Raw genomic sequence first — 16,706 nt, 5'->3', positions numbered from 1 at the left:
GAATGGGGAATAAAACAGACAAAATCCCCTTGTGTATTGAAATCTAGTTGAGAGGGGTAGACAATAAATAAACCTGTAAACTATATGTTGATAAGTACTGTGTTGAAAAATTAAGCAGAGCATTGGGGATGAGGGTATTATCTATGGGTATATGTTCTTTTAAAATGGGTGCTCAGGGAAGACATTACTGACTAAGAATATTTGAGCAGAAACCTGTAGGATGTATGGGAGTGAGCCATGGGGCTATCTAGGCAGAGTATTTCAGACAGAGGAAAAAGTAAGTGCAAAGGCCCAGAAGCAGGAATATCCTTCAAGGCAGGAGCATGCTTTGTATGTAAAAGAGGCAGTTAGGAATGCAATGTGGCAGGTGTGGGATGACAAGGGGAATGGGGAATGAGATGAAATCACAGAGGTAAAAGGAGGCCAAATCATATAGGGCCTTGAAGGCATTATATGCACACCGGCCTTTTTGCTGAGTGAGAGAAAAGAGTTTTGGAAAGGTGAATAGCATAACATCACACACACAAATACGTGTGTGTGTGTGTGTGTGTGTGTGTGTGTATATACTTTTTTTTTTTCTTTTTTTGAGACGGAGTCTCTTAATGTCACCTGGGCTGGAGTGCAATGGTGCAATCTATGCTCACTGCAACCTCCGCCTCCCAGATTCAAGTGATTCTCCTGCCTCAGCCTCCTGCACGCCTCCTGAATAGCTGGGACTATAGATGCCTGCCACCATGCCCGGCTAATTTTTTGGTCTCACTATGTTGGCCAAGCTGGTCTTGAACTCCTGACCTTGTGATCCACCCGCCAAAGTGGATCCACCCGCCAAAGTGGACTTATATTTTAGGAAGTACTCTCAGGTTGCTTGTCTGTGATAGACTATAGGGAGCAGAAGCAAAAGCACAAAGAGCATATGGAGGCCATTACAACAGTGCAGGCAAAGGCACAGTGAACAGAAGAAAGTGCACAGGAGGTTGAAGTAGTCAGGTTCTGGAGTATTCTGAAAGTTTTGTTAAAAGGATTTAAATGGCAATTGAAATATTGATATGTGGGAGGAAGGAATGAGACTTAATGGAAAAGATACTCTTCCTTCTTCTACTGTCTCCTTTATCACTTTCTTCAAGAAAAAAAAATTGTGGGTCAGGCATGGTGGCTCATGCCTGTAACCCCAGCACTTTGGGAGGCTGAGGTGGGTGGGTCGCCTGAGGTCAGGAGTTCAAGACCAGCCTGGCCAACATGGTGAAACCCTGTCTCTAATACAAATACCAAAAAATTAGCTGGGCATGATGGTGGGTGCCTTTAATCCCAGCTATTCAGGAGGCTGAGGCAGGAGAATCGCTTGAACCTGGGAGGAGGAGGTTTCAGTGGGCATAGATCACACGATTGCACTCCAGCCTGGGCAACAATAGTAAAACTGTGTCTCAAAAAAAAAAGAAAGAAAAAACTTTTTTTTTTATCATATTCCAAAGATAAAATTAAAGTATTAAAATAATTATAATTATACCAACATCCATAAAGGAGGTAAAATTTTTTTTGGGTAGCTGTGTAGACTCATCCTCATCACATGGGTTCTTTACTTTTATTCATAGTGATGTATCAATTTTTTTCCTGTATTTTTTACTTTTGGATATAGAGGCTAAGGTATTTTTTTAATGAAAATAATGGCAGCTATTACTTGATGAGAATGAGATCTAGAACTTATTTATAAGAGAGGGATAAGTTTCAAGATGTTAGAAGTTACATCCTATCCCATGTGATGAAATGTTTACAATTTTCATCTCATCTATTAATGCATTCTTATAAGATGTCCATTCAGCATTCCTTTATAATGGACTTCCTGTGAATAGTGAATAAAATTTACATGGCCTCTACCATCACTGAATTTATAGACTTCTCCTTAGGAGACAGAAAGATGTGAATATTAAATAAATAAACAAATACAAAGTCATAGCGTGGGCATAATATTAAGTAAATGTAGAGAGTGTTGTAAGTGCAAACAACAGTGGGAATGGGAAGTCATTGTACTATTCCCTAAGTGAGGAAATATTTAAGATGACTATGTGGAAGGCTAAATCTCAAATTTAGTTTTGGGCCTGTTGAACTTGAGGTACCTTTGAATAAGTCTCTCAATAGGTGGATCTGATGATTAAAACAAAGGTCTAGGCTAGAGAAACAAATTTAGAAGCACTTGGCTTACATATGTAAGTAAGTATGAAGTAAAAGAACAAAATCTAAAATTGAGAGAATTATAACATTTAGTGGCTGGAAAGAGCCATTAAAGGTGACTAAGAAGGAAAAGACATGAGAGGTAGAAATGAAACCAGGGAAGTATGATGTCACAGAAGCCAACAGAGAAAGTTCATGATGAAGGGAAAGCATTTGAGTGTTGAATTCTGATGAGAGATCAAAAGGCAAGAACTGAAAAATGCTTCAGAATTTTTAAATAATGGATGTTATTGACAACCTTCTTAAGAATCATTTTGGTAGAGAAATGGAAGCAGAAACTACAATGGTATGTGTTAAGTTGGTGGTTAGGGGTTTGTGAGAGGCAGTAATGAGAAAATTATTTATCTAAAAACAAAAAAAATACCAAAAACTTTACTAATAAATCCAGTGTCTTGCAATACTTTTTGCTACTCTGAACTCCTCAGTCTTAAACCTACCCCTCCCCATTTGTGAAACACTGTTATATAAAAGGGCTGAGAATGTCAGAAGCAGCGCCTTCTTAAGGTATCACTAAGAAGAGGGATGTTTGAAAATCAGACATTTCTTTCTGGGGTTGATCACTGTCATGGTATCTTAGGCTTCATTTGTTTTAGGCCAAAAGAAACATAACTGTTTCTAAATACTAAATATCTTCCTTGATCTTAGTATGGATTGCTAATAATTTAGGAACACAGACACATCTATTTTCATCATCTTAATCAATGTCAAATCAAACTTTGAGAAACAGAACATTAGTAACTTCCCTCTGGGACTACAATATACTTGTAAATTTCTCATGTGCAATTTCTCCGCAGATTGCAAGACAACAGCAGCAGCTTCTGCAGCAACAACACAAAATCAATTTGCTCCAGCAACAGATCCAGGTCAGAAATCATAATTTCAATATACTTACAATTTAAAAATATATATATTCTGTTTCTTATCCTTAAATACCTAACTGAAATGACCTCCAAAATAAAAATTACTGACATGTGAATCTTGCAAATGGTGTTTGTCAGTCATAGGCCCTACTGTGTCAGGGAACTTCAATCTAAGCAAGCTAACAGTTATTTTCATCTTATACTGAGAATAAATTATTGTTGATAAAGGTTTCATTTTCTCTATATGTTAATGTTAAAATGTGTCTATAAGTGTTCTTACCTGGGTAGGGGCAGGGAACTGAAGCAGAAGCAGAAAGGTACCTAGGTTTTCAGTTAAGAGAAGGAGTGCCAGAGGGAACTTTTTTATTGTATACCCGACAGCCATGTGTGATAAAGGTGGAGCATAGGGTCGATAATAATTCGGTGTTCCAGTCAATTTACCCGTGGTTTTGCTTGGAGAAAACAAGGCTGAAGGCTGTGGGACCTCCATATTTTTATTATATGAAAATTTGCAATGATAAGGGGCGTCAATACAGAAGGAAGCATCTGTATTGGTAACAAAAAGAAAAAACGTTTCCAGTGATGTCTTGTTTCCACCACTTGCTGGTGTCATAAACTTTGACAAAAGTTCACCTTTATTTCCCTTCTGACAGTTTACTTTCAGAACAGCACTTATTTCATATAGAAATTACTGAGGATTAAAGGAAATCATGAATAAAGAGCCTTAGCATAGTGTCAGGGCACATAGTAAATGCTCAATACTCACTTACTGTGACTATCAAGGAATCTGATTCATGTGAGTGTGAATCCAACCCATGTAACATCATCCATCTGGAGGCAACTGTTAGCTTTGCAGTATGCTGATCTGGAGAGAAATTCGTGATTCTCTTAAAGTTATATCTTGAGATCCAACATATTTTATTAAGTGTAAATATCGTAAATGGCAGGAAGCAAATGTGTCAAAATTATTTCACTCTTTTATTAATCATGTTTTAACTTCCTTGCCAACCAAATTTCTCCCATTTTATCAGGCACACTTCGTTTCAATGGATTTAACAGACCTATCACTCACTGTTCCTTCTTTCTTATTCTACCTGGGATTTTAATGACCCATAGACAGTTTCAGTGAGACAGTGGAAGCTCAGTGAGATGTTCCAGCCAGGGATCTTTTCCTTCCTAAACTGTAATTGTGATCAGCACATTTCTAACATGTTATATTCCATTCATAGCTGAAGTGTGGTGGTTATTCATTTCAGTGGTTTACAACTGTTCATTGAACTTCACGTTGTTCAGTTAAAGTACACTGACTTTTTAGTTGATGGTACCTGGTTATCTGTATTTAAAATTTTGTTCATTATCAAAACATAGGTATTAATATTGGTATGGCACTTTCTTATTCTAAGTAAAGTAATTCCATAATCAGCAATGTGGTAGTCACTTGATTTCACTGCAGTTTGATAAGTAAACCAATAGTTTTAGATTTTATAATTTGTATGATACTGAAATAAGTCCCTTGTTAAACAGAATGACAAAAACACATTTAAACTCATATTGTAAATGTGTGAAAGGCTCAATAAACTGTGTTCTGACCAGTTGGATTAGCCAACACCTTCAGTGCTTTCTTAGGAATTATTCCACCATTATGACCACTACGTTCACAATGTGGATTTTAAGTCCTGTCATAATGACAAAAAGTTGAAATGGATGGATTCTTGCTTGAGAGCATGAAGCACTATAATTTATAAGTCAGAACATTTTTTTAATGAAAAGCACTTAAAATTATATGTTCTAGAATTTCTATGACTATAGAAACTATGTTCCAGAGAGCAAAGGCCAAGTTCAACAGCATGCCCAAGATCACACAATTAGAAACTGGTAAAGCTAAAATAAGAAGCAGTTTTCTGACTATCAGTAGAACTTTTGTGGAGTATGAGAATTTTAAAAGCTTAGAATTTCTATTTGATCAAAGTGTTAAATGGCCAGCCTCCACTATTTCATAGTGGGAAAAAAAAAGTCCCTAAAGGAAATAAAGTCACACTAAAAGTAATTTGAGGGAAACATTGAGATATTGAGATATTATATATGTGTATTTGTCTTCTTTCTAGGGTGCCGATAAATGAAAGTGACAGTCAAAACCCTTTCAGGCAACAAATAAGTACTGAGCAAGACTGATAACCTGAAAGAAATTTGTTTTCACAGCTTCTAGTATATTCATTAACTAAAAGCATAGTTCTGAAACGTATTTTGTAAATTGTGAATTTGGAGAAGTTTTATAAACATTTAATAGTTATGAAAGTTACAATATATTTGAATTATTTAGTCTACTGCGAGATTATTCAAACAATTATGGGAAGCTCTGATATAGTGGCATATGTAGAAATAGGAAATTAAAAATGTAGAACAGACTCATTTTTCCCACCACATAAATCATTGCCGTATTTCATTTTAGAATGTTTTTTCTTCCCTTTCCTCCTCCTTCCTACTGCCTCCTTTTTCTTGGAATCACAGGGCAAGGATGAAGACTAGTAAATATAGAATCTGCTATCACGGAAGGCAATTGAAATGTATAACAAATATTATAAGATTTCTTTTAATTAAAAATGCATATATAATTGAATGCTCACAAAATAATTTACTAGATTATTTTATTTGACAGTTGAAAACACTCGTCTAGTATTTTGATATTTTTCTTTTTTAAATATGGTATCTTGATACCTTGTAGAAATAAACATACTAACTTACATTCTTCATCCTGATTTGTACTTTCTTAGATGTTTTGTACCACTGTTGTTGTTCCAGACCTTAGAAAACAATGTATATATTGATGGAGTAGTAGACAGTAGTGTATTATAGTCCACAATTAAGTATGCCTTTAAAATATTTGTTTCATGTATGAATACAAAAGGCATTATATTGGTCCAATTTTTAGCAAAGGAATCCACTACATCAAATGGCTTAGGCAAATCGGCAGGGTGGATTCGATTGGTAAGTTAAAAGTTAGAGCTGGGCAATTTTTTTTCATTTGATGGATATGTTAAATGACAGGAAAGATAATATTTCTCACATTTTGCTCGTTGTTCTTGTAAGAGCTCACTAAAGAGACGTCAATTTAGACAGTTTTATTCCATTTGAAATATGTATCATTTGATTTAAAAAGTATGAACAAGTTTGTATATTTGTGTGTATGCACAAACATTTACATACTCTAATACCTCAGTGTATTACTCAGGGTTCTCTGGAGTCACAGAATCAATAGAAGACATAGATATAGATGATATAGATAGAGATATAGATGATTCAGGTGTATATATTGATAGATATGTGAAAGGGCACTTGCTGGGTGATTGGCTCACACAATTATGAAGGCTAAGTCTTGCAACAGGCCTTCTGCAATCTGGAGACCCTGGGAGGCTGGCAGCATGGTTCTCAGTCCAAGTCCAAAGGCCTCAGAACTAGGGAAGCTGTTGATACAACTCTCACTCCAAGGCCAATGGTCTCAGAACCCCGGAAGCTGCGAAAGTACAAAGATCAGGGAGTCTAAAATTGTTGTCTTAGGACAGAAGAAGAGTGTATCCCAGTTCCAGCAGATAGATCTACACACTCACCTTTTCTCTGTTTTTGATCCTCAGCACATTGGATGGTGCCTGCCCACATTGAGAAGGTGAATGTTCCCCACTTAGGCCACTTAGACTCACGTGCTAATCTCCTCTGAAAGCAACCTCACAACACACCCCACAGGTTTCTATGTGGTCCTTAATCAAGACAAGTTGACACCCAGAATTAATCATCACATCCAGGTTATTTCAGATTTTTCTTGACCTTTTTAATTTTTTCTCAACCTCTGATGAAAAGAGTGATGGTAGGTTTAACTGTATAGTAAACCTACTCTAGAGAAAATGCCATAAGAATCAGCAAGTGAGCCAGTTTTATTTAATTGTTTAGGATCAGTTCTTTATATATTTTTATTTCTTTAGAAGCAACCTTAGCTCTAAAACTGCATAATTATAACTGGATTAAAAACTCAGTCTACATTTCTTCTTATAAATACTTTGAAGGGTTACAGTCTTCTGCCAGGTTTACCCACCTAATTCATTAAGAATGTTTTCTGTTATTGTTTGCAGTATCATAAATCAGTTTACAAATACCAGAAACATCTATCTTCTCTCAAGAACAAGTTCACTTCTCTATGAGACTGTTAATTTTAGGAACACTAAGAAGTTTGTCTTATTTTTCTACTCTTCAGCAGTATTTCCCTCTAATATTTTTGTTTATTGACTTAAAAGAGAAATGTTTTATTTCAATTTACTGTATCAAGCTAACTTTAATGCACATTAGTACATGAGATGAAATTTATAAATATATCAGAATAAGATATCTTTCTAGATTTTTTTGGGAGGGGAAGCTTTTTTTCCCCCTCTTTTTCTGTTGACTATTCTATAGTCCCCATCTTTTAGCAATTTTATTTTCTGTTTTCTTTTTTACATTAAATCAACCTGTTTCTAATATTGATAGTTGATTTATGTTTCCAGTGGTGATCCTAGACCAGTGGTTCATCTTGACCTGATTCACTGTTTTACAGGAAGTGACTGAGTGACCTCTACTCAGCTTTCATTGTGACAACAAATTGAGTGTTCCTGGAGACCTAAGTTTCCTTTAATCTTGAAACTTCTGGTGAGACAGGGTTTCTATAGCTTTGGGAATGTGTGTGAGAAGCAAGTCCTAGTTATAAGTTTCTCACCCCTTTTCAGTGATACTTAATGGAATTTAAGGTTCTTTACAGCATTTAATAGTGCTAATCCAACAATGTATTCTAGCATGAAATCTACTTAAGATATTTTTTAAGTACAAGTTTAAAGATACTATACTTTTGTACTTCTTTTCAACTGCATATTTTATGATTGCCGTACCAGGGCATCGGTGTTTGAACTTTTATAAGAGATTCCAAAAATGTACCCCATTTCCCTGTCTGATTAACTTTTCCAACTATTGTTCATTGTGTTCTCTTGCAAGCAAAGAATTGGTATTTAATAATCTCCTGTCATTGTTTCTGATTCATAAGGTAAGCATGTGCAGGACTAGCCATAGCTTTGGGTCACTGATTCTGTCTGGACCTAAAGGTAGAGCAAAGAAAATATTTCCATTCTCTTGTATGCTTAGTTTGGCAGTGTGCATTGCATAGTATATAGGAAAGAACTTGGTTGCTTTAGGTGATATAGGATTATATTTACCTGTATGAAATGCAGTTTTAATTATGTTAAATAGTTTTTAAAAAAAATGTTTGAGAACAGTGTTCTGGAATAAGATACACCAGAATTCAGTCTTTGCATCTTCACACTTGATATCTTCTGTGTGATCTTGGGAAAATGGTTTATTCCTCTGAGTTTCATTACTCCTATCTATAGAAAAGGAAATATAATGCCTAGCACACACCTGGTTCTCTGAAGATTAAGTGGGATCCTGACTGGTATTTAGCAAGTACATAGGCTAAACATTTTGTCAAAGTCATTAGAGAGAAAAATGTGTTCTTTCTGTATTTCCAATGATGGGCAATTCATGAATGTTTCCAGCAAGAGGAGGATTTCTAGGAAAAAAAAAAGAATATACTTTACATGGCAGTAGTCACTAAAAACTGTCAGTATTCCAAATTCATATGATTTTAGAAGTACAGGAGGTTTTTAGAAAGGCTTTATTTAGACCTAGCTCTCATTTTGATGTTCGTAAACTAAAACTAAGTAAGGTTAGAAATTTTTCCCAGTGTCACATAAGTTGTTTCTTGTGGAACGATGGCTCGATTCCAAGTTACTTGAGTTTTGGCCCAGTTCATTTTTATTTTACCAATATTCTACCATTTAAGGCCTAATGCCTCAAAGTTTTAAAAAGAGTTTTCTTTCCCTGGGAACATATTCCTATACAGTAAAAATACAACTTGACTTATGTATAATTGAATGATTAAGTTGCAGTCATGGGCTCAACCAATTTGTGATTAAGGTTTCATTTCATTGGAACCAAAGTTCTCTGAGCTCGTTAGAGTTTTGGTAATTCTTGATAAATTATTATGCAGAAATAAATCCATTGAAATATTGTATGGAAACATAATAATGTTAAAGGTGAAATAATAGTATGTACCTGACTGACCTGCTGATTTATAATTTCTTTCCCTGAGCTTGGTAAGTTGCCCTCCTCAACAAGACCCTACACACATACAAGAGCACAAAGAGATTACAAAGTAACCTTGTCTCATTTGGAGACTACAACTGCCAAGAATAAACACTGTGCAGCTAAGGTAGCATTTCAACCTGAGAAAGACATGCATTAACTCCTTGAGCTCCAACTAATGTTTTGCCTATATGAAATAAAATACATCATAACTGAACAGGGTATGGTTTCTTGGCATTCATATAGATTAGTAGAGGAGGAAATATGTAAATACAAAGAAGTAGCTTTAAGGATGACTTTTTCCTTTGTATTTTCTGAATGCAGAGCTTCCATTTGAGAAGACAGGTGGCCTTCCCTATAGGGTTCGTAAGGATAACTGACTGCACCTCTGTCCTTTCACTCAGTGGGAGCCACTTTAAAATTCCTTAAGTGTTATCTCTTTTTTTTCAATTGTCTCCTGGCAATTACCTAATGGTAGAAATCCAGTCATTCATCTTATTTCTCTGTCTAGGCAAACCTGTCTCTCTAGACAGAGATACAGATTGACAGGTGTATATATTTTCATCTTCATTGATAAAATACATGCTGCATGGCTAAGAAAGTACTGAAAAGAAATGAAAGCAATCATCTTGAGCCCAGTTCTCTATACTTTACTGTTCCTTTTTTTTTTGAAATGGAGTCTTGCTCTGTCACCCAGGCTGGAGTGCAATGGCGCAATCTTGGCTCACTGCAACCTCTGCCTTCCAGGTTCAAGTTATTCTCCTGCCTCAGACTCCCAAGTAGCTCGGACTACAGGCACCTACCACCACACCCAGATAATTTTTTGTATTTTTAGTTTTTAAAAAATCTTCAAGTTTTTATTTTTTGATAGACCTGCTCCTAGTATTTACTTCTCTATCAAAAAATTTAATTATAGTGCTATTTCTGACTTAGCAACTTTAAATACCATGATCCTGGAAACATGAAGATTTACTAGCTGCCTTATTGCCACTCCGATATCGATTCCTTTCCCTTTCCTCAAGATGTAGTTATGTATTACTTAAATCCATTGAGTAGGTAGTATTAAACTGCATTTTACTTACAACCCTTTTTTGTTCAAGTATAAAGTGTTCCTTGACATTTGCCTTTTCAGATGAGGATGATGTATCTACTCTTCTCTCACTTCCAACTGCCAATTTCTGTTACTTTTTCTCCTTATGTTATTGGTCTTATTATCTCCATAAATTGCTCCAAACTCTTATGAATAAATAAAACGTCCCAAATCCTCTTTTTCTGGATATGTGCTTCCTATGCCTCTGACCTCCTGTTTTGGATGAATTTATCAAACATGAGAGGTTTTATGATATAGGCTTTTTAACTACTCTATGTTCTTGATATTTTGAACTTTTTAATATTTTTATTGAGACTCTATTTGAAATAACAAAGTCTGTATCATTTTAAGTTGATTACTGTATTGACGTGTTGTTTATAACAATGTTTAGAAGTTGTAATCCTGGTTTTATAACTTATCCTGACTCGAGCTGCTCATTAAAAATATTTTAAAAAGCATATAATGGAAGAACATTTTTTCTTTCATTATGTATCTGGAATCTCAAATTTTCTTATTACTTTTATTTTCCTGTTTTCCCATTTCTGTATTTCTTTCTTCTCCAGTGTTTGCAGTATGATTTCTGAAGGGAATCCTGGGTTCATTTAATCTATTTAGATAATTGTTTAAACTTTGGTTAGTGTTGCTATAATCTAAAGAAGAGAGATCTGCATGTAAACTGAAATATCAGAGCCACAGAACCAGTGGGCTTCAGCATTGGGAACATTTTATCCAAATCTGCCATGTGTCTGGAGCAGCTGCTTTTTCACAAGTTGTAAATATGGCCATTCTGGAATCATTGAGACTAGCCCAGAAGGCAGATGACAGTCATTTTTCCCATGACTTTTCAACCTCTTCCCAAACAAAATTACCTGTGGACAAATGAACTGTTTCTCGTTGAGGCCTCTGTAGTCCATATCCTCTTAACAAAATAGGGTCTATCGGTGCTCAGATAAGCCCCTGGGAAGGTAATTTTTATGTAGTAGGAACAAAACAAAACAAGGCAAGTCAACAACAAAAGAAAGATTTGAGAATGTTGGTTGAAGTCAGTATGTTGGGCCAAAATGAAGCACTTTAGTGTATAAATTAAATGTTATAGCTGGGAGTACTCCCAAAGTCTTTAGAATGAATTTCTACCTCCTGTCTTTGAAAAGAGTTAACAAATAAGCAGAAAAATAAATGCCATTGAAATTAACAGAATGCTAACAAAATGAGTTATTCTGTGAAGAGCACAGTTACATCATGATATAAGATATACATTCCAGATATCTCTAACATATGGCAAATTTGCCTCAGCCCCCTAGACAGAGTACTAACTTCTACTCTTTTGAGCTTTTGCTAGTAAATTTTCATGTAACTTACAAACAATGCAAAACTGACTTCTGTCTCTCTCTCTCTCTCTCTCTCTCTGTCTCTCTGTCTCTCTGTTGGTGTCAGAGGGGTGTATGTATTTAGCACCATTATTCTTCAGAAAAGAGAGCCAAACAGGTGAATAAATTGGGAAAGAAAAGATGAGTAAGGAATTAAGGATAACTTTGTGCAACCAGGTTTATCCCTAGTTTTCCCTTGAAGCAGAAGCAAAAGAGAAAACTGGGATAGCTTATTCTATAAAGAGATCCTTCTAGAAGTGGCAAATTCTCAGTCTTCATCATACTTGATCTCACAGCAGCATTTGAAAAATTTGTCCACTCCCACATTTTTGTAATACTTTTCAGTCAGCCTCCAAAACACCACAATTTGCTTTTATCTTTAACTTTCTATTTCTTATTCCTAATCTTATTTGGTAGATTCTCTTCCCATCCTTAAAAGGCTGAATTGTGATAATGCTCCATCATCTGACTTCCATATGTACACTTACTTTCTAAATAGTCTCAGTTGGTCAGTGGTTTTATATGTCACCCTGAAAGTAATTTTACAAAATGTGTCTCTCCAGCCTAAATTTCTCTCCTCATCTTCAGAGTCATGTACCTTAGTTCCATTTAAATGGTGATATGGTTGGCTGTGTCCCCACCCAAATCTAATTCTTGAATTGTAGCTCCCATAATTCCCACATCATGGGAGGGACCCAGTGAGAGGTAATTGAATCATGGGGGTGGGTCTTTCCCATGCTCTTCTCATGATAGTGAGTAAGTCTCATGAGATCTGATGGTTTTATAAAAGGAGTTCCCCTGCACAAGCTGTCTGTTGCCTGCTGCCATGTAAGACGTCCCTTTGCTCTTCGTTTGTCTTCACCTGATTGTGAGGCTTCCTCGGCAATGTAGAACTGTAAGACTATTAAACTTCTTTTCTTTATAAATTACCCAGTCTCGGGTATGTCTTCATTAGCAGTGTGAGAACAGACTAAGACAAATGGATACCTAATAGGCACCTCAAAGTTCACATTTTAAAGATATATCCTTTAATTATCTTCCCCAAATTCATTATTTCCCAGTTTCTCCTCCTCTGAATATGATTCCATTTGCCTATTTTCTGTGGTGAATACATAGGAGCCATCCTGGAATCCTCATTCTTTCACATTTTGCAACTAATCCATCTATGTTGCTTTTGTGCCCAATATGTGTCAAATTGACCAACGTCATTCTGGTCTAATTCACCATCATATCTCAGACTACTGCAGTAAGCTCCTAACCATGTCGGTCACCCTATTTCCTTTATTTACCCGCAAGTAGATTTTTTACATAGCTGCTAGAGTGATCTTTTAAATGTGATTGCACTATCCTTCTTGGTTTCTGGGAACATGTCGAGAATGTTCTACCATCAGGGCATTTGCATTGGTTAATTATTCTCATGGTCTGGAATGCTCTTTTAATCATATAATTTAGATCTTTACTTCATTCAAATCTCTTCAAATACCATGCTTCCCCGGGGGGGCCACATCTGACAGCCCAATCCAAAATAATCCCCAAACTCCATAGAGCTATCTAGGATTTGTAACCCTATCAAACAGTATGAGGTACATCAATCTCCTATCTTAAAGATTTGTAGTTCCAGTAGCAATAAGGTTAAATTAGTAATCTTAGGATTTGTAAGCCATTAACTATGTAATATAACACCTTTGAAATGTCATTCTATTTCAATAAATTTTTGACTTGATATCATAAAAATAGAAAAAATGTGATCTCCCTTTGTACAGTACTAGTAAGAAGCAGCAGCCTATTGCAGAGTAAGTATTTAGCACTTTACAGAGGTCGTCTTACATTATCAGCACAAGAGTTCAATAAGTTTGTGTTATTATATCCATTTTATAGATGATAGAACTGAGGCCTGTGTGTGTGTGTGTGTATGTGTGTGTATGTGTGTGTGTGTGTGTGTGTGGTTATTCTGAGATTCTGACAGTTGAGTACTTTGTCAACTGAAAGGGTGCCATCTTCCTCCCTCTTCTTACTAGAATAGTAATGAGTGATTTAATTCAGATGATCTCTAGAAAATAAGACTAGTTGGTCTTTTCAAATGAGTTAAATCCATCAAATTGGCAAATGTGGCAGGATTTTTTAAAAAAGTAATTTATTTTTGCTTTCTGCAGTAACATACAGTAAGAGATTGTCCTTTTATAAATGGTGAAAATAAATATTTACAAATCAGGAAAAGACATGATCCACATATACAAATATTACATACAACTAAACTTTCACTGATAAATGCTAAAAAGTAGGATGTTATGCTTATAGCAGATAAATATCATCTCTTTAGAAAGAATTATCTTATGTTGAGACTTGTATCTACGTAGTAAATTAGAAAAGGTGATCTAACTTTTATAATGCACATAAATGTTTAACTAAAAGAAGTAAACTGAGCAAGTTTTAATGTCATATACGTATTTAATTGTAGATTTATATTTATGTGTGTACATTGTATATGAGTTCATACATACTCAGGTTTCTATATATCTTTTTTTGATCATTTACTTTTCCTTTATCTTCTCTGTTTATTGTGTGTGTGTGTGTGTGTGTGTGTGTATCTGTGTATAATTTTTCTCCTCTCATTACCACCATTTAGTTCTGAATACATTTTTAATTCTCTTTCTACTTCTGTATTCCTTTTCATGGCTTTGCCAATACCGATATCCATACCCGCTGCTTAGTCGTCTGACATAGCCACTCGTGATTTTTTTTTTACTCTTTTTGTTTTTCCTTCCCATACATCGTTCATTTCTCTGGCCTTTTTCTTTTTTCTTTTCATTATCCAATTGGATTTTATGTTTCCGTTGAATAAGAACTTGATCAGTAATTAACAGAGTAAGTTGGAAAGATTGTTTCTTTTAATTTTAAAAGTCAATTATTTGATTTTCTGTGGGGTGATGTGTGAGAGAGAGAGACAGACAGAGAGAGAAACAGAGAGAGAGAGAGAGAGAAAAAAAAAAAAAAACCAAAAAGAGGTTTCCCAGAGTGTTAGTATAATATATTATGGCAATCTTTTCATGATAGAGGGTGTGTTGTCATGAGCACCCGTGTCATGCAGCCAGAAAAAGAGGAGGGATAGGGCTGCCGTAAGGTAAATCAACAGATAACAATAAAATTTTTCTGTTGCCTGCTGGAGGTATTTAGGATGTGTTTTCTTTATATCTTCATCCGCCCCTAATTGAGGATGCTTTAAAATTGAATGACTAGCAGTCAAAACGTGTTTGCTTCAAGCTGAGAAGAAAAATGCTGGTGTCTCCGCTTCCAAACTGATTGCGCTTTGTACACAACTGACAGCTACAGTCACTTTGAGTGACTGATAAGTGGGAAGCTTTGCCACTTATCAAGGAATGCAGGCTGAAAAGAAAAGACTGGAGCCGTTTAGATGCTTTGGCATGTTCAAAATAACATCTTACATCAGTCAGACTCAGGAGCACTAAAAGACATTTAAAATGAAGTGATGTATATAGAATTGTGGTATATGTGTATGTATATATAGGACAGACAAAAATTATTTCACAAGCAAATAGCTTCAAAGGGTGAAAGAAAAAGCATTGTTGTTAAGGTCACAATTTGTGAAATGAATCCATGTTTAATCATTTATATACATTTGTGATGAAATTTCCAAATTAAAAAATATGTAACTATAGATGTGTAACATTATTTATATGAGCAGCTGGCTTTGACCAAATGGATGCCTCAGAGCACCTGAATAATAAGAACGTCATCCACTAACATAGATAGTAATTTTTACCCTGAGGGAGAATCTTAATTCAACTCTTCCTTCCCTTGTTGTATAAATATTTAATATTTAACATGTATGTTTAAAATATTTCATTATCTCTAACTGAAATATCATAGTTATATAATAAAATAAGGTAAGGATATATTTCTTCTTTTTATTTTAAACACACTTTTGAGACTGTTCTAATGAAAGTATATTCAGATTTACTGAGCTGTAAGTTCCACAAATAGGAATTCCTGAAAATAACAATTTTTTACACTCAGTGATTAGGCTTATGTGTATAGTACATGTGTATCATTCTTTGAATTTTCTAGGACACTTATATTTCAAAATTATATTCCCACAATTTTGTATTTTTTGAACCCCTAATAAGATTATAGATGCCGTATACCTCAATGATATTGACCCTCCTGTGAACACCATGCTGTCTATTTAAATAACTGGTTTCAATTTGATAACCCATAAATAAACTTGTTTCTGTCAGTTCATATGTCCCAATTTAAAATTTGGCGATATGGTAATAACCATAGGCATAGTTAATTTTTCAAGCTTCCTTGGCTTGTGCCTGTGCACCTGGTAGGCTAAACTTTATGTATAATCTCTTAGCTATTTAATAAACAGCAAACTGCATGCTTGGTGGGTGCAATTCTTGATCCTACAAATTATTTTACTCTTCTCATGCCATAAAATAGAAGACTACTAATGTTTATACTGCTGTAAAAACTGGGGTGTGCTCAAAGATAGTCATTTGAGTGAGCAGGAAGAATGTGTTAGGACAGTGTGGAACTCAGGCCAGTCTGTGAATTGCTACAGGTCCTTAATAAAATAAGGAGCTTGCTAGACGCACTTTAGCTGACATTCTTTTTCACTGTAAGTTGTTTTTTTTTTTTTTTTTTTTGATGAAGGAAGCAGTTTGGTATTCTATGCTTTCAGATAAGCTACTGACCTCATCACAGACCAACACTGTGAGTAGTACTGAATTAGAACTTTTTGATCAATAAAATAATATAGAAAAAGAGACCTTTGAGATAATTCAGTCCAGCGCTTTCTTTTTTTGTAGACGAAGGTATGGTTTAGAAATTAAAAGGGCCATGCCCAAGTCCTATAACTAATTAGGGGTAGATCCTGTTCTTCTGCATCTTACCTTAGTTCTGGTTAATCATATGAAATAGATCAAGACCATAAGTACTGATGAACACAAAATGAGAACAGTTGTGCAGAGTCCATCACATTGA

The 16,706-nt window shown here is 35.2% G+C and overlaps 1 protein-coding gene across 10 annotated transcripts in view; it reads left to right on the top strand.

The window, feature by feature from the left end:
- Positions 1-16,706, top strand: part of SOX5 (SRY-box transcription factor 5) — a 1,022,042-nt gene that overhangs the window by 816,055 nt on the left and 189,281 nt on the right. For all 10 annotated transcript variants that reach the window (XM_064377351.1, XM_012457140.3, XM_064377349.1 and 7 more), the window contains one exon: positions 3,021-3,089. In XM_064377351.1, coding sequence (XP_064233421.1) covers positions 3,021-3,089 — 69 coding nt within the window. The remainder of the gene's footprint in view (positions 1-3,020; positions 3,090-16,706) is intronic.

The sequence above is a fragment of the Aotus nancymaae genome, unplaced genomic scaffold (assembly GCF_030222135.1).
Source record: "Aotus nancymaae isolate 86718 unplaced genomic scaffold, 86718_ANA_hifiasm-v0.15.2.pri h1tg000016l, whole genome shotgun sequence".
NCBI classification, from domain to species: Eukaryota; Metazoa; Chordata; class Mammalia; order Primates; family Aotidae; genus Aotus; species Aotus nancymaae.
Note: the sequence above shows the minus strand (reverse complement) of the source record. Positions and strands in the feature narration are given on the sequence as shown.